Below are 18,650 nucleotides of genomic sequence, written 5' to 3'. Positions count from 1 at the left end.
CAAGAGACAAAGAAGAAACATTGTAAGGATAAAAGGGTCAATTCACCAGGAAGATATAACAATTGTAAATACATATGCTGCTAACATGAGAGCAGCCAAATATATAAAGCAAACATTGACAAAAAGGGAGAAATAGACAGCAACATAGTAATAGTAGGAGACTTCAGTACCTTAGAGGAACTAGGAAATCAAGCAGTCATTCATTAGAGACTCAATAGGGAAAGAGAAGACTTGAACACTATAGACCAGTTGGGCCTAACAGGTTGTTGTTGAGCCTGACCCAACACAAGTGCACATGGAACATTCTCCCAGAAAGATGATATGTCATGTCACAAAAAAGGTCCTAACAAAGTTTAGAACATTGAAATTATATAAAATATTTTCTCTGACCACAGTGGAATGAAACTAGAAATCAGTAGCAGAAGGAAAACTTGAAAATCCAAAAATATGTGGAAATTAAACAACAGGCTCTTTAACAACCAATGGATCAAGGAAGAAATCACAAGAGAATTTAGAAAATATATGGAGACAAATGAAAACAAACAAAAACACAACATACCAAAACATATGGGATTCAGCAAAAGCAGTACAAAGAGGGAAGTTCATAGCTATAAACACATACATTTTTTTAAAATTAATTAATTTATTTATTTTTGGCTGTGTTGGGTCTTCGTTTCTGTGCGAGGGCTTTCTCTAGTTGCGGCGAGCGAGGGCCACTCTTCATCGCGGTGCGCGGGCCTCTCACTATCGTGGCCTCTATTGTTGCGGAGCAAAGGCTCCAGACGCGCAGGCTCAGTAGTTGTGGCACACAGGCTTAGTTGCTCCGCGGCATGTGGAATCTTCCCAGACCAGGGCTCGAACCTGTGTCCCCTGCATTGGCAGGCAGATTCTCAACCACTGCGCCACCAGGGAAGCCCCACATTTTTAAAAAAGGAAAGAAAGATCTCAGGTCAACAACCTAACCTTACAACTCAAGGAGCTAGAAAAAGAAGAACAAACTAAACTCGAAGTCAGCAGAAGGAAGGAAATGCTAAAGGTTAGAGCAGAGATAAATGAAATGAGAATAGAAAAACAATAGAAAAAAGTCAACAAAACCTAGAGTTGGTTTTTTGAAAAGATAACAAAATTGATAAAACTTTGCTAGACCAACTAAGAAAAAGAAAGAGAAGACTCAAATATCTAAAATAGGAAATGAAATAGATATTACAACTGATACCACAGAAATAAAAAGAATTATAGGGGACTACTATGAACAGTTGTATGCCAACAAATTGGATAACCTAGAAGAAATTGATAAATTTCTAGAAACATACAACCTACCACGGCTGAATCATGAAGAAATTTTAAAGATCTGAACAAACCTATTACTAGTGAGGAGATTGAAGCAGTAATCGAAAACCTCTCAACAAAGAAAAGCCCAGGATCAGATGGTTTCACTGGTGAATCTTACCAAAAATTTAAAGAAGTATTAGTACCAGTTCTTTTCAGACTTTTCCAAAGAATTGAAGAGGAGAGGAGAATCCCAAACTCATGAGGCCAGCATTAACTGGATATCAAAACCAGACAAATACACAACAGGAAAACTATAGACCAGTATCCCTGATGAGTGTTGATTTAAGAATCCTAAGCAAAACAGTAGCAAACCAAGTTCAGTAGCACATTAAAAGCATCATACACCATGACTAGGGGAGATTTATACTTGGAACGTAAGGATGGTTCAACATAATGAAAATCAATCAGTATTATACACCATATGAACAAAATGAAGGAAGAAAAGATGTGGTCATCTCAAACAATGCAGAAAAGTGACAAAATTCAACACCCTTTCATGATTAAAAACACTTAACAAACCAAGACTAGAAGGAAACTACTTCAACATAATAAAAGCCATATGTGAAAAACCCACACCTGGGGAGGAATGAAAACTTTTCCTCTAAGATCAAGAATAAGGCAAGGATGCCCAATTTTCCCAGTACTATTCGCCATAGTACTGAAAGTTCTAGCTAGAGCAATCAGGCAAGAAAAAGAAAAGGCATACAAATTGGAAAAGAAATATTACAATTATCCCTGTTCACACATGGCATGATCTTATATGTGGAAAATCCTAAATATTACACATACACACAAAAACTGTTAGAACTAGTAAAAGAATTCAGCAAAGTTGCAGAATACAAAATCAGCACTCAAAACCCAGTTGCATTCTTATATAATAACAATGATCAATCAGAAAAGGAAATTTTAAAAACAATCCCATTTACCATAGCACCAAAAAGGATAAAATACTTAAGAATAAATTTCACCAAGGAGGTGAAACATGTGTACATTGAAAACTATAAAGCATTGCTAAAAGAAATCAAAGATATAAATAAATGGAAAGACATCTCATGCATGGATCAGAAGACTTCAATATCGTTAAAATGTGTATGCTGCCCAAAGTCACCTACAGATTGAGTGCAATCCCTATCAAAATCCTAATGACATTTTTTTTTCAGAAATAAATTTTTTAAAAATCCTAAAACTTGTATGGAATGTGAAGAGACTATGATAGCCAAAACAATCTTAAGAAAGAAGAACAAAGTTGGAGGCCTTACACTCTCTGATTTCAAAATATAACAACAAAGAAACAGTGATTTATATGGTGTGGTCCTGGCATAAAGACAGATATATAGACCAGTAAACTGAATAAAGAGCCCAGAAGTAAACATTTGCATATATATAGCCAAATGATTTTTGACAGGGATGCCTGGACTACACAATGGGGATAAAGCAGTCTCCTCAACAAATGGTTTTGAGAAAATGGATATCCACATGCAAAATAATGAAGTTGGGCCCTTACTTTACATCACATAAAAAAATTAACTCAAAATGGATTAAAGACCTTTAACATAGGATGTAAAACTATTAAACTCCTAGACAAAAACTTTTCTCCTAGGAGAAAAGTTTCAGAATATTGGTTTTGGGAATGATTTCTTGGATACTAACCAAAGAAGACAGGCAAAAAAAATAAAAAATAGACAAATTGGACTTTACCAAGCTTAAGAACTTCTGCTCATCAAAAGGAGCAATCAGCAGAGTGAAAAGGCAACCTATGGAATTGGAGCAAATAATTGCAAGTCATATGTATCTTGTAAGATGTTAATATTCAGAATATATAAGGAAGGTCTACAACTCAACAACAACAACAAAACAAACCAATATAAAAATAAGCAAAGGATTTTAATAAACATTTCTCCAAAGAAGATTTACACCTGGCCAATAGGCACGTAAAAAGATGCTCAGCGTTACTAATCACTAGGGAAATGCAAATCAAAATGACAAGACATCACCTCACACCCATCAGGATGTCTGCTATCAAAAGAATAGGTAATAAGTGCTGGCAAGGATGTGGAGAATTTGGAGCCTTTGTGCACTGTTAATAGGAATGTAAAATGATGCCACCATTATGGAAAGTTAAAAATAGAGTACCATATGATCTAGCAATTCCACTTCTGGGTACATGTCCAGAAGAACTCAGAGCAGGTTTGCAAAAATATTTTCATATATCCATGTTCATTGCAGCATTATTCACAGTAGCCAAGAGGTAGAAGTAACCCAGATATCTGTCAACAAATGAATGGATAAAGAAAATGTATATGCATACAATGGAATATTATGTAGCCTTTAAGAAGAAGGAAGTTCTGTCACACACTACATCATGGATGAAACTCGAAGACATTATGCTAAGCTAAATAATCCAATCCCAAAGAGCAAATATTGTATGAGTCTACTCATATGAAATATATAAAGTAGTCAAAATTGTGGAAACAAAGTAGAAAGGTGGTTGCCAAGGGCTGGGGGCAGGAGGGATGGGAATTATAGTGTTTAATGGGTAAAGAGTTTCAGTGTTGCAGTGTGAAAAAGGTCTAGAGATCTTTTGCACAACAATGTTACTTAACACTACTGAACTATACATTTAAAAATGGTTAAGATGATAAATTTAGTGTTACATGTTTTTTTTTTTACCGTAATAATAATAATAATAAAAGAATAAGGAATATCTCTATATGGTAATGTGATGTTATTTTCAATATGTATTGTTAAGAAAACAAAATGGCACTTGATATGTAGCAAATGATATATAGGAGTATAGCATAAGATAGGCAAAAAGTAGTACTATTACCTTTTCCATAAGGAGAAGAGATACACATATAATCTGCATGTTTTCTTATAATTTTGAAAAGAAACACAAAGAATAAACCAAAAACAAATATAATAAATATAGTTACCTCTAGGCAGAGGGAAGGGATTAGAAGTGAGACTTTGAATGTATATCTTAAATATACTTTTGACTTCGGAATCATAGACATTTTTAGCCTTTAAAAAAATAAAAGTAAAATTTAAAAGGTTGAAAGCACATTTTTTTTCTACTCTTAATTTACTCCTGCCGAAAGAAAAACTATTAGTCCCTTTGATTATTCATTGTTCATTGTTAATTTGTGTGTAATTAATTTGAAATTCTCCACCACTAGGTATAGTTTGCACTTGTTACTCTGTTCTCTTGCTTAATTTATCCTTTGAAAACATGATTTCTACTCCTACCTCATTAACTAAATATTTTAATGTAGTCAGCATCCAATGTAGCACTGTAGCAATTAGAAACCTACTTTGAGATATTTAATAAAAATTATACTCTCACAGTGATATATATATTTTTTTAATTTTATTTTTATTTATTTATTTATTTATTTATTTTTGGCTGTGTTGGGTCTTCATTTCTGTGCAAGGGCTTTCTCTAGTTGTGGCAAGCGAGGGCCATTCTTCATCGCGGTGCGTGGGCCTCTCACTATCGCAGCCTCTCTTGTTGCGGAGCACAGGCTCCAGACATGCAGGCTCAGTAGTTGTGGCTCACGGGCCTAGTTGCTCCGTGGCATGTGGGATCTTCCCAGACCAGGGCTCGAACCCGTGTCCCCTGCATTAGCAGGCAGATTCTCAACCACTGCGCCACCAGGGAAGCCCTCACAGTGATATTTTAAGTTTCATTTGGGTAAGCAAATAAGGGTACTTTTTCCTTTGCTTTTCATTTCCTACATTAGGTTTGCTTCTCAGACGTGTGACTTTGGAAGTTATCATTGAGGATGGGCCCAGAACAGAAACGAGGTGTCAGGGGTTTGTTTCTGTTCAACTTTTGACTATACCAGTCAGCTCTCAGATGGCAGAAAACTTTCATATTGTTATTACTGATCATCTTTTCCAGAGCTTTTAAATTTCTTTTTGTGGTCCAGGCCTCCTATACACTTTGAAGGTCAGCATCTCCTAATGTCAGAATTCTCCTTTAGGTAAAGGTGCTTTGGGAGCACTAGCAAAGCAACACTGATGACTTAATTGGAAGAAGTCTTGCAGAGAAGTTAAGAGCATTTACTGTGGAGCAGAACTGCCTGGGTTCAAATCCTGTTTTTACCTTTTATCTGTGTGACCTTGGACAAGCCATTTAGCCTCAATTTTTCATCTTTAAAGTGGCAATGATAGTTATATCTTCCTCATAATTTGTTATATGTGGATTAAATAGGTTAAGATATACCAAGCCTAGAACAGACCTGCCACTTGGCAAGCATTGTGTGTTAATTGCTTAACCTAAAACCAGATAGACACTGTTTAGCTCAGATTCCTAATAGCCTTGTTGAACCTATTTCATTTGATCAGCACTCTGGTCCCATTCCTCTTGGATTTTTCGTGCTGATCTTAAGGCCTTTTTGTTCTGAGTTAAAACTTGTGATCACTGAAGTGATTAATAAATATTTCTTGCCCTCTTATCTGGTTTTCCTAAATAAATTCCTGTTTCTTCACTTCTGTACTTTTTAAAATGCAGCTTTCCTTAAAGAGCTTCATCTCCTGCCTTTGTCCATCTTAGCCTCGCCACTGCTTTCAGTGAGTTGCAGAGGTAATGGGGAGGTACCTCCAAGTCTCATGATCTTTTCAATACAAATGTTACCATATTTAATAAGAGTAAGAAGAAGATTTATTCCAGTCTTCTCTCAAAACTATGTATATCTTGTGGTGCTCTTTGTCCTCGTCTTTTTCTTTTTTTTAAATCCTTTCACCTTTTTCTCTGCTTTTCCTTTTTTAAAAAAAAATATTTATTTATTTTTGGCTGCCTTGGGTCTTCGTTGCTGTGCGCGGGCTTTCTCTGGTTGCGGCGAGTGGGGGCTACTTTTCATTGCAGTGCATGGGCTTCTCATTGCGGTGGCTTCTCTTAGAAGCCTTAGCCTGTGTGCCTAGAGCAGAGCACAGGCTCTAGGCACACAGGCTTCAGTAGTTGTGGCACATGGTTTCAGTAGTTGTGGCTCGTGGGCTCTAGAGCGCAAGCTCAGTAGTTGTGGCACATGGGCTTAGTTGCTCCGCGGCATGTGGGATCTTCCCGGACCAGGGCTCGAACCCGTGTCCCCTGCATTGGCAGGTGGATTCTTAACCACTGCGCCACCAGGGAAGTCCTCTCTTCTTACTTCTTTTATTCCATTGTTTTTCCCCATGTCCCTCCCTCTTGACAGGGTATTATGAATTCTCATTCATTTTTCTTATTTATTTGCACCTTTGCTCTTCATGGATACATATGTATCACTTAGTAATTTTTTTTTACTTATATTGTTGGTGTGATTTTAGTTTCTTATTTATGAGAATATTCTTATTCATGAGAATAAAGAGGCTTTATTAAGATAACAAATTGCACATCAAGAGCTGGGAATGTTGATTGCTTCTGCCTAAATGTGATTAATTCTTTCTCACCTATACTTGAATAGAGGATAAGATACTTTTGCTTCTATTTATTGGAGATTCTTTTGGGGAAATGACTAAATTGAGGGGCTTTTTTCTTGTTTTGTTATTTAGCTGTTATTGTGAAGGGTTGAAAGTCATGTCAAACAAGGGATGTTTTACATTTTAATAATCTTCCACTAGTGTTTGAAATTTTAAAATAGACTATGCATTCAGCAGACATATGTCAAGCACTTATTATATTCCATACACTGTGCTGGGCACTGGGAATTAAAAGAATATAATATGGTCTCTGACTTCAGAGGACTCAATCATGATGAGACTCTGCAGTGTAGTGCAGGGAGCTTTAGTCTTGGAGTTATCCCACCCAACTCTGCCACACTGGTGTGTGTAACAAAGAACAAGTTGTCTTAATCTCTCTGAGATGGTTTTCTTTTCTGTAAAATGAGGGGGTTGGCCTAAATGATCTCTTATGATCTTGCTTACATCTGTGATTCCAACATTTTCTGAAAGTTACTTAAGGTTGTTGTGAGGATCAAATTGGAAAAAATTTATTAAATACTTTAAAAACTATTAAGTGTTGTCTAAACAAAGACATTACTATTTACTAACTTGACATTATTTACTAATGCTTTTAGTCCAAAGACCAGATGCATTAAGTGTTATAACTAAGTTCCAGAAGTTTAAGGAAAAGAGTGACCTTTTCATGACTTTGGCTCTAAGTTCTAAGGGTATTTTAGGATATCTTACTCTCTCCGTTATTGAGTAAAGTAGGTACTCTGTAAATATGCGTTGATTTAAACCATAGGTTTCAGAAACTCGGAATAATTATAAGGCAAACCACAATTCCTGTGGTTCTGGGTTTTCTGTTCTATATTAGGCTCATGAAATTCTGGGTTAATGGGTAATTGTTTTTTACTACGGAATCATTGTATTTGTGTAAATATGACTGCATATTTACAGCTTGTCATAGGACCACCATATCTGAATGCAGAATACATTGCTTTTGGGGGCCAATTTTCTTTGGTTTTTTTGTCCACTAAGCATTTTCGAGTATATGATATATACTACACCTTCAAATTTATGGGTTCTTTTATAAAGTACAGCTATCTATATGCTTGTAGATTATAAGAACCACTGGTAATATGCAGGAGGACTTAAGCCCATTAACCAATTCAAAAAAGGTGAATCAGTAATTATGTTTTAATTATTATTAATAGATATTTATTCTCAGATCTAAGTAATAGTTTCAACTCTCTGAAATTTTTTATTGTTAATGATTATGATTATCACCAGTCTGATTGTTCTTCAAAAGTTTTCATAATATATACCCTTTTCTTTGGTTTGGTTTGCTTATAATTATTGCTAGATAATTTTATGTACTGTTGAAATGGTGAGACTCACTAAATATGCTGCTTTTGAAGTAAGATTTGAATATTTTTGCATTTACAAAGTTACTGGCAATAAAGAGTAATAACTGTTGCTTATTTAATCTGCTAGCATTTAAGCTTTCATATTAATTTTAAGTTTCTGATTGTATGATTGTAAATTTGATTTATCTTCAGCTTTTGAGGAATAAAACTATTACCATGTTTTACTGGTAAACTCATGTACCTAATGACTCATTCTTTTTATATATGCTAGGAAAATGCTATTTCACTGTTAAAGCTAGAATTGAGTTAGTCAACCAGAAGTGAACCTCTAATTGTTTCCAAATGCTTACTTTTGGGGTTTGGATGCAGCTCTAAGTCTTAGCTCAGTCAGGAATTTGCTAAGTTTGTCTTTTTCCCCGTATCCTTTCATTATGGCTAGATAGAGCCATGCTAAAATCTATTTTATGATTCCCTATTACAATAGTTAATCAGAAAAATATGGGCGCAAACTCCTGAGCTAAACACAATTTTAAAAAAGTAAAAATAGAGGTTCTACAGGTTTCTTTTACATTTTTATGACCTCTGAGATTGTTATAGAAATTGGCTTTGGTTCTAAATTGCTTATCACCATGTGATTTAGCAAGCATCTTTTTCTCCCCGCCCCAGTTTCATAACCTAGTTATATAGCTCCTACATCTGAAATTTTTAACAATATTTTAAAATTATTATTGGAGAAAATTAGTGTGATGCTTCCATGTGTTTTGGTGAAATGCTTGCTGCTGTTGAATGTAAACATTTTATTAAAATTCTACCTAAGTAGGCAACCATTCCAAATTTTATAGTATAACAAAATCAGTAAGAACCTGTTGGTACACTCTCTATATATTATTTCCTTATATGTATCAGTTATATCTTTTATTTAGTTATTTTAAAATAGATGCTTGCTTCTAACATTAATTTTATTATTAAAATATTTATCTGCATTATGGTTCTTGAATTGTGTTAAAATGAGTGATTTCTAAATTCTCTGTTAATTCTTTTTTTATAAATGTATTTGTTTATTTTTGGCTGCATTGGGTCTTCTTTGCTGCTCCTGGGCTTCTCTAGTTGCGGCGAGCGGAGGCTATTCTTCGTTGTGGTGTGCTGGCTTCTCATTGCGGTGGCTTCTCTTGTTGCAGAGCACGGGCTCTAGGCGCACGGGCTTCAGTAGTTGTGGCATACGGGCTCAGTAGTTGTGGCTCGTGGGCTCTAGAGCACAGGCTCAGTAGTTGTGGTGCATGGGTTTAGTTGCTCCGCGACACATGGGATCTTCCCAGACCAGGGCTCAAACATGTCCCCTGCATTGGCAGGCGGATTCTTAACCACTGTGCCACCAGTGAAGTCCCCTCTGTTAATTCTAATAGTGTGTAATCTGTGATCATGGAACTTCACCAGTTCTAGAATCCTCAAACTAAGGGCCACAGGTGAAAGTAAATTTTAGGAGAAAAAGGGCCGTACTAGTTGTTGTTATTGTTGTTGTTCTTACAAGGGAGTAGCAGTCTTTGAGAGGCAACACACGTGGGTTAACACATAAAAATTTGAACAAAGGTTTGGATAAATTTGTAGATGGTTATTTTGGGTGACTTATTAAGAGACTGTATTAAGGGAATGTCTTTAATGTTTTAAAGCTGATCTCCTTAAGGATTATTTTAGATTGGACTCAACTCTTTTGTATTAATTGTGTTTTAGCTCTTTGCAGGGAAAGCTAGACTAGCCCTAGGTATTCTAAGACAATAAATATTTTAAAAGTTGTTTGCAAGGTGATATTTTGCAACTATTGCTTAAGTGACATCATTGCTCATATTGCATGCCTTCTGTTACAGTAGAGTCCATGTTCTCTTCTATTCCTTTTTCCCCCACTTTATTTTGAAAGTTATACTTTTTATTTTTAAAGATATATTCAAAAGTAAGTTGTCAACATACTAATAAAAAAAAGTTCACCAAAAGTTCATGGGAAATGAAATTGGATACAGGCTTTTAATCTACAGTTGTTTTGAATTCATATGTGCCTTCCTCCAAATGGTGGGTCCTAAATAAGTGTTTGTTGCCTGATTTCCATTGATCTCTACAGGCTTTTTCAATAGTTGTGAATTCCTTTGAGGTAAGGCATTGTGTATTATTTATCTTTTTATTTCTGGTGCCTAACATGTGTCTGGCACATGGTAGGCATATAGTAAATGTTGACTTGAACTTTTCAAAATTGAGTTTGGAGTCAAAAGACCTGTTCTTATAATTCTAGCTCTCCCATTCACTAGCTATGTCCTTGGGCAAGTTACTTTGGTGCACTAGGTCTCCATTACCACAACTCTAGAGTAAGATTCCATCTGATTTGAGAAAATCTGAATGCAAGCAAAGCATGTAGTGCTTAATTATTGCTTATTTGTATTGATTGCGTAATAAAATCCATTTGCAGGATTACCTAATTAGTAATAGATTAAATTCGTTTGCGAAGTGTATCTCATTTGATGATGCTGTTGTGCATTGTTGTTGTTGCTATTTAGAATATAAAGGCAACTTATATTTTCTTTCATTTCCAAATATATTTTCTCTTAGTATTCCTTGTAGATTGACCTTTTTTTTTCTTATTGAATGAAAATAAATTAAAGATGGAAGAAATTGCCTAGATATTTAATCTACTTCTTCATTTTATAGATGAGAAAACTGATGCTCTGGAATGTTATACTATTTGCCTGAAGCTATTTAATGGCAGAATTAGAACCCAAGTCTCATGATTTTTACATTTGAGTGATTTTTCCACCTCAGATATCTCCAGATTATTAGGAGTTTCTTGAGATAAAGATTGGAGAAGAAATTATCAAAATAGCTAAATTTAGTGGGCACATGGAAAAACTTTTCTTATTTTCTGGTGGGGGTGGTGTGATGATTTGGGAGATTGGGATTGACATATATATACTAATATGTATAAAATAGATAACTAATAAGAACCTGCTGTATAAAAATTTTTTAAAAATTGCTTATTCTCAAACAGTTATTCTAGGGGAACCATTTTTGTGCCTCATTTTCTGAGAAGTACAATAAGGAAAGTAGGAAAACATAAACATTGTGTAAATTAGATATATAGAAACATTTAGTGACTGGTCCTTTCTTTTTCCTGAGAAATGAGGATGGAGAGAGGAAAGAAAAAACGTAATGGTTGAATTATGCCTTATTATTCTATTGTGTTGTTTTTCTTTGCCTGTTTGGTAAATCCAGGGAGTCCTCACCTATTTAATCACAGCACAGTAGATAGAAACAGACACTACTCTTCAGGTTAGATGAAGGAATAACAGATGTTCTTTCACTGTCAAAATCCTTAACCCCAATTCCAGTTGCTTTCCACCCATTTTTCCTCCAATGTTACTATAGGTATCACAGATGTTTTACAGGAGCACAGAGAGGACATTTATACAGTTTGGAGGACAGTTTGGGATCAGGGAATATACCCTAAAAGGGGTGACACTTGAGATTTTAAAGAAGGAATAGAAGCCAGATTACAGGGCAGTTTAGGGACATTCTAGAGAGGTTACAGCATGAGCCAAAGCATGAAAGGAAAAACAGCAGAAAGTGAAAGTACAAACATGCTTACGTTTTAGAGAGCTTAAAATGTGAAGCAAAAATGATAGGAGGTGGAGATCAAAAGAGGAGGGCAGATCAAAAAATACACCATGTGAAAGAGCTTACACTTAATCCCCTAGGCAGTAGGGAGCTCTTAATGGATTTTTTTGAAAGGGGGAAGGGATAGAGTCAGATACTGATTTTAGGTAGATTAGTCTAATGGCTTTGTAAAGAATGGTTATATTAGTTATCTATGAATGCATAAGAACTTAACACAAAAACCTCGTAGCTGAGATAACACACATTATTATCTTTGCCTTGGTTCAGGAACCTGAGCGTGGCTAACTGGGCTCTGGCTCAGGGTCTCTAACAAGGTGACAGTCAAGCTGTCAGCCAGGGCTGCAGTCATTCCAGTGCTCGTCTGGAAGAGAATCCACTTCCAAGCTCACTGAAGTGGCTGTTGACAGTATTGAGTTTCTTTTGGGCTGTTGGACTGAGGGTCTCAGTTCCTCTCCAGAGGCATCTCTCAGTTCCTTGCCCTGGGCCTCTCCACAGGACAGCTCACAGCGTGGCAGCTTTGAGCAAGCAAGTGAGAGAGCAAGAGAGGAGGGTGAACAAGATGGAAGCCAGACTACTTTAATTTAGAATTGACATCTTGTCACTTTTGCCATACTTAACTCATTAGGAGCAAGTCACTAGATCCAGCCCACACTCAAGGGGAAGGGATTACACAAGAGCATGAACGCTAGGGAGGCAGGGGTCATTGGGATCCATCTTTAAAGCTGCCTGTCACAGCAGACTTAAGGAAATAAGACTAGAGGTAAAGGGACCATTTAGGAGGCTATTATAATAATCCAAGTGAAGTGATATGGAGATTATTGTAGACATATGTAATAGAGTGACGGGGAGGGGATGGAGTTTAGAAATGTTTAGAATGTTAAGTCATGAGAACTTGGTGATTTAGAGGATGAGGGTTTTAAGGGAGAAGAAGCAATTAAAGGTGGCATCTAATTATTCTTGGCTCGTAAATCACTATCTGACTGAAGAATATTTTCATTTGAATGTGACTTAAACTCCTGTCTACGTTGAGCTTTTATATTCATTACTGCTATTCTCTCCACACTTTCAGTTTTCTAAGCTTGCCCTTGGTGTTGCTTCCCTGGACACCAGTTTCTCAATATCTCAATATCTCTCAGTATCTGTTTAATTTTCCTATTTGTTTCTGTTCCTGTTTTTACCTTCCCTATCCAAGTACTTATCACTGAACACAAAGTATGGAACAGTCTCCTAATTTCTTCCCTGGGGCCTTTCCTTTCTTTAATCTAGATTCTAAAACATCTAATATCTATGCATTCATCATTCATTTAACCAACAAGTATTTATTGTGGGCCCACTTTGTGACCAGCACTTTACTAGGCCTCCTTGGGAATATAACAGTGAACAAGACAAGCATTGTCCCTGTTCCTTTGCGTCTTCATTAATATCTTCTCTTTCTTTTCTATCTGTCAGAAGTACTACTAATCTTTTAAGGTACACTTCACCTTCTACCTTCCTTAAAAGGTATATGTTTTGTTTTGTTTTGTTTTTATCTCTATCTCCTATAGCTATAATCAGGAGGGGTTTTACTCTAGAAACATTGAGATTCTACAAGTTTAAAAGAAAGAACTGGCTTAAGCTATTAAGTGTAATGAAGCTATTCTTGACCTTCCCTCTCAGTCTGCTTCAAGAAATAGAGCAGTGCCTCACCCCCTGACTCATTGGACTCCCCCTGGAGAGCTTTTTAAAAACATAGATGCCTCAACTCTCCCTCAGAGATTCTCATTCAATATGTTAGAAATGACAACAAACAAGACTCTAAGGTGAATTTGCTATGTAGCTGGTTTAGAAAACTACTGCATTAGAGTCACCCTCACCATTACACTATTAATTGCTTTCTGTGCATTTAACCATCCAAGTAGCCTAAAGCCATAATTTCCAAATACTGGTTGAGGACTAATTACATCAATTCATACAGGCTTTGGGGCCCTATCACTAGAGGTGCTGATTCACTAGATCTGTGGCTGTATCCAGGCTTTGATTTTTTTTAAATAATCAAAGAAGACTGATATATAATCGGGTTGGAAAAACACTGGACGAATGAACTTAATATACTGTATTAATTTGCTTGTATTTTCCTTAACAGTACTGTTCAAATAAATGAATGTAAATATTTGATAAACGTTAAGGACCAGTTGGCCATGATATGCTTTATAGATTATCCTTGAAGATTCTAGCCATTTGAAGTCATATTTTAAATGACAGTTGAACGACTGCTGTGTTTAAATTTTAGATGCTCCAGTACTATTCAGTAATATGTTTATTGTTTCATACATTGATGTATTTCATTTAGCTCTTTTACTTTTACTTTAAATAACTTATTTGTCCCATGAAAAATTTGGAGCAATGGCTGGATTCTTTTTCCTCATATTATTCTGACAAATCTTTGTTATATTCTATTGGGAGGTATATTATTACTTTCTTGCAGGATGGGATTGTCAGAATGTGGCTTTAATAAGTTTGATGTCTTCCTTTTCTATAGTGTTATTCCTCTTTTAAGAGAGTCTGTTGGAATATTAATGCAGAGAACTCCTCCCCTTTTGGAAAATACTCTCCCTCAGTGCTATCAGAGGGTAAGTTTCAAAGCTTCCAAACCATTGGGTTTTGGTTGTTTCCAAGCTGTTAGGGGTTATAACTTTTATAAATATGGGTAGCATGTGTGTATAATTTAGTATTTCTGCCAAGACTGAATGCTGACCATGAATGCCATTTATACAAACCAGAATAAAATCATTGGAAAATATTGAGCGTTACTAAAGAAAATGTGGTAGAAGTTGTCCTCATCTAGAAATCAAGCAGCTCTTTTAAAATATACATATGAATAGCAGATGATATAAGCATTTCTTCAGCATAGATTTTGTGAGCTCCCCTTTTATGCCATATATTCTTCTAAGGTACTGGTAATGGTAAATAAGGTAGTCAGGGTCTATCAAAGAATTTATGGTCTGGTGGGGAAACACAGGCACTAAACAATAAATAAATAAGAAAATATCAGTGATGATTACTATAACAGAAATAAAACAAAGTCATGTGAGACATGGATGGCTACGTCAGATTTATCCAGGAAGTCATATTCAAGGAAATTGAAATCTTGTTGACAAGAAGGAGCCAGACATGAAAATCTTGGAGAAGAGTATTCCAAGCAAAGGAAAATGCTAATGCGAAAAGTTCTATGACTGGACCTAATTTAGTGTGTTTGAAAAACAGGAAAAAAAAAGCCATTGTGGCTGAAGCATAATAAAGGGAAGAGTGGCTGGAAAGGCTGGGGAGAATGGCAGAGGACAGATCATATAGAGGGTTTGGTCTTACTAAGAGGTTTAGATTTAATTCTATTCAGTGGGAAGCATTAGAAAGCTTTTAGGCAGGTAGAGTGTCACAAAATGTAAGTTTCTAAAAGCTTATTCTGCTTACTATTAGAGAATAAACTCTAGGGAGAATGAAAGCAAAGAAAACCAGTTAAGAGACTGTTATCTTCTAATCTGAAAAATCGTGGCCTGGACTACAGTGGTAGAAGTGAAAATGGAGCTAAGTAGATATTTTGGATAAGTTTTTGGAGATGGATTATATTAGCAGAGGGGAGAAAAAGTGTTGAATCGCAACTAGGTAGATGCTAATACCATTTGTTGAGGTTGATGCAGGTGTGAGGGTGGAAGATCCTCCCAAATCAAGAGTTCTATTCTGGATATGTTAAAAATGAAATGCCTGGGCTTCCCTGGTGGCGCAGTGGTTAAGAATCTGCCTGCCAATGCAGGGGACACGGGTTCGAGCCCTGGTCTGGGAAGATCCCACATGCCACGGAGCAACTAAGCCCGTGAGCCACAAGTACTGGGCGTCTGGAGCCTGTGCCCCGCAACGGGAGAGGCCGCGACAGTGAGAGGTCCGCGCGTGGCGATGAAGAGTGGCCCTCGCTCGCCCCAACTGGAGAAAGCCCTCGCACAGAAACGAAGACCCAACACAGCCAAAAATAAATAAATAAATTAATTAATTAATTTAAAAAAAAATTTTTTTAAACTTCCTATTTAAAAAAAAAAAAAAAAGAAATGCCTACTGTACATCTAGGGGAAATGTCACTTAAGTGGTTGGATATGCACATCTGGAATTTTAGGGACTGATTAGAACTAGGAGGAGTTTTGAGTCATCAGTATATGACTAGCATTTAAAATATTAGGATTATGTGAGATTACCTTGGGAGGATTAAGCTCTAATCTTTAGGTCAAGTTTCAACTCCAGATTTAGAGCACAGGTGGGAAAGCCAGGAATGGGAGCTGGAAAACCCAGAAGAAGTTGAAGAAGGACGAAGTAATCAACGGTGCCAAATATTTCTGTGAGACAATTACAGTAGGAACAGAGAAGTGACCATTGATTGGGATCATGAACAGCATTAATGGCCTTGATAAAAGCATTTTCAGTAGAGTTTGGAGAAAGCATGATAATAGTAGATTAAGGAGAAAATGAATTGGGGAGGTAGAGATAGTGGTTACAGTCAACTTTTTTTAAGAAATGTTGTTAAAGGGAACAAAGAAATGAGCTGATAGCTTGGCTGTAGATATAGTAACAATGGTGAGGGAATTTGTTTTTAAAATAAGATATTTTAAAACAGCATCCCAGGGACTTCCCTGGTGGCGCAGTGGTTGAGAATCTGCCTGCCAATGCAGGGGACATGGGTTCGAGCCCTGGTCTGGGAGGATCCCACATGCCACGGAGCAACTAGGCCCGTGAGCCACAGTTGCTGAGCCTGCGCATCTGGAGCCTGTGCTCCGCAACAAGAGAGGCCGCGATAGTGAGAGGCCCGCGCACCGCGATGAAGAGTGGCCCCCACTTGCCGCAACTAGAGAAAGCCCTCGCACAGAAACGAAGACCCAACACAGCCATAAATAAATAAAAAACTAAAAAAAAAAAAAAAAAAAAAAAAAACAGCATCCCATAGAACTTTCCCCAATAATGGAGAAGTTCAATAATCTACATTGTCCAGTATGGAAGTCACAAGGAACACGTGGCTGTTGAGCGCTTGAAGCTTAATAATTTGAGCTAGCGCAACTAATTTTTAAATTTCATTTCATTTTCATATATTTAGTCACATGTGTCTAGTGACTTCGGTATTGCACAGTGCAGTTCTGGAGCCTGTGTGTTACTGATGGGAACAGTCCGACTGACAGGAAGAAATTGATGGTATGATAGTGAAGCAGGTTACTTCACTACCTGCTGAAGGAATGAAGTTCTTGAGAAGGTGAAAAAGGATAGAACCCAAAGCACTATGGAGGAATTAATTGTAGATAGGAGCCAGGGGTACTGTATCCCCCAAGGGAAGACAGAAAGTGCTGAAAGAGATGAGGGCTGACTGGTGGATTTGGTGGTGCAGGATAAGGGATTTTCTGTGTGCTTCTATTTTCTCTTTGATTTACAGGGCAGAGTAATCATGCAGAGAAATTAGAAGACCAGAGGAGAAAAGAAAAGGTATAGAATAGTTCTTTTTGAGATAGGGAAAGTGAAGTGCTGCCCATTTGACATTTGTGGTTTTATGATTTTAAGGTAGGACCAGTCAGCATAGTTGTGGAAGAGAAAGGGGCAATTTATTGAACGCCTACTCTAAGCTGGTCCCTATATTAAGTGATTTATATATATTGTCTCTTTTCTTCACATTAACCATACAGGGTAAGTTTCATCTTCCTTTCCCTAGGAAAATTGAGTAAAATTGAGGTTCAAGGATTTAAGTAACTCATCTAAAGTCACAGATGGTAGTGGCTGAATCTGGATTCGAATCCATATCATTCTGGCTTTAAGAGCGCATGCTCTTTCTGTTAAACCACACTGTCAGAGCAGGAAGAGCAACACAGATTTTCATCTGTAGCTACACTTTCCCCACTTTTTTTAATTTGAGTAAAGTTAATGCCAGTTTCTGTAAGAATCATTCCTTACCTTATGCTTTAGGATAACTGCAGGAATGTGCTTGTACTGCTCTATCTATGGAGGTAGAAGAAATCTGTTCAGTCAGGGTGTCGTTTCCCTAGCAGTATACCATTTCCATTTAGAAAAGTGTGGAGGGATATCAGGTTCAAACCACTGTGTCATCAGAGTCCTGAAAGAGGAAGAGGAAGTCCACCTTGACCTCTTTCCCTAGTAAAAGCAGATTTTCTAAAGGGCACAATGGTTATTGTCTCACATTTCCCACCAAGTGTCTTGGAGCTTATAGAAAGTAATCCTACATGCATCAAATTCTGATAAAAATAAATATTTTTGATAGGTATAAGTTCAACTTTTTCTTAATTGACATCCCAAATAGATAACTTAAAAATCAGGGAATCTCAGAATTCAAAAAGATCTTATTATTCATTTGGCCCAGACTTCTATCTGTTGGAAGAATCTCCTTTGCGACATTCAGTTGGTCATTCAGCTTCTTGACTATTTCCAGGAATCGGTAGTTAACCCCTTCACAGAGTAACCGCTTTCTCTTTTAAATTGCTGTAATTGTTATAAAGATCTTTTTACATTGAGCCTTTGTTTTAACTTCTGGGTTCTGATCTTAGTTCATCTCCTCCAGATCTATACAGAGCTATTAAACAATAGTGGTGATATGGACATCTTTGTAAAGATTTTCCTGATCTTCAAGAGAATACATCTAACGTTTTTTCCTTAAGTGTTTTCTGTACGTTTTGGGTAGATAGCTTTTATTAAGTTAAGGAAGTGTCCTTCTAATCATAAATAGGGGTTGAGTTTTATTAAATAATTGTAATGCTTTTATTGAAATGACTATGTGATTTTTCTCCTTTGCTTCACTAATTGAAGAATAACAGTAATAGAGTTTCTGGTGCTTAATCTTTCCCTCTTGGGATAAACCTAACT

The 18,650-nt window shown here is 36.6% G+C and overlaps 1 protein-coding gene across 3 annotated transcripts in view; it reads left to right on the top strand.

Moving 5' to 3' along the window:
- The window catches only part of SLC30A7 (solute carrier family 30 member 7), a 77,372-nt gene that overhangs the window by 46,789 nt on the left and 11,933 nt on the right, over positions 1-18,650 (top strand). For 2 of the 3 annotated variants that reach the window (XM_061186264.1, XM_061186263.1), the window contains one exon: positions 14,293-14,383. The exons of the other annotated variant lie outside the window; for it this stretch is intronic. In XM_061186264.1, coding sequence (XP_061042247.1) covers positions 14,293-14,383 — 91 coding nt within the window. The remainder of the gene's footprint in view (positions 1-14,292; positions 14,384-18,650) is intronic. 3 annotated transcript variants of the gene reach the window in all.

Source organism: Eubalaena glacialis, chromosome 3, assembly GCF_028564815.1.
Source record: "Eubalaena glacialis isolate mEubGla1 chromosome 3, mEubGla1.1.hap2.+ XY, whole genome shotgun sequence".
Lineage (NCBI taxonomy): Eukaryota > Metazoa > Chordata > Mammalia > Artiodactyla > Balaenidae > Eubalaena > Eubalaena glacialis.
Note: the sequence above shows the minus strand (reverse complement) of the source record. Positions and strands in the feature narration are given on the sequence as shown.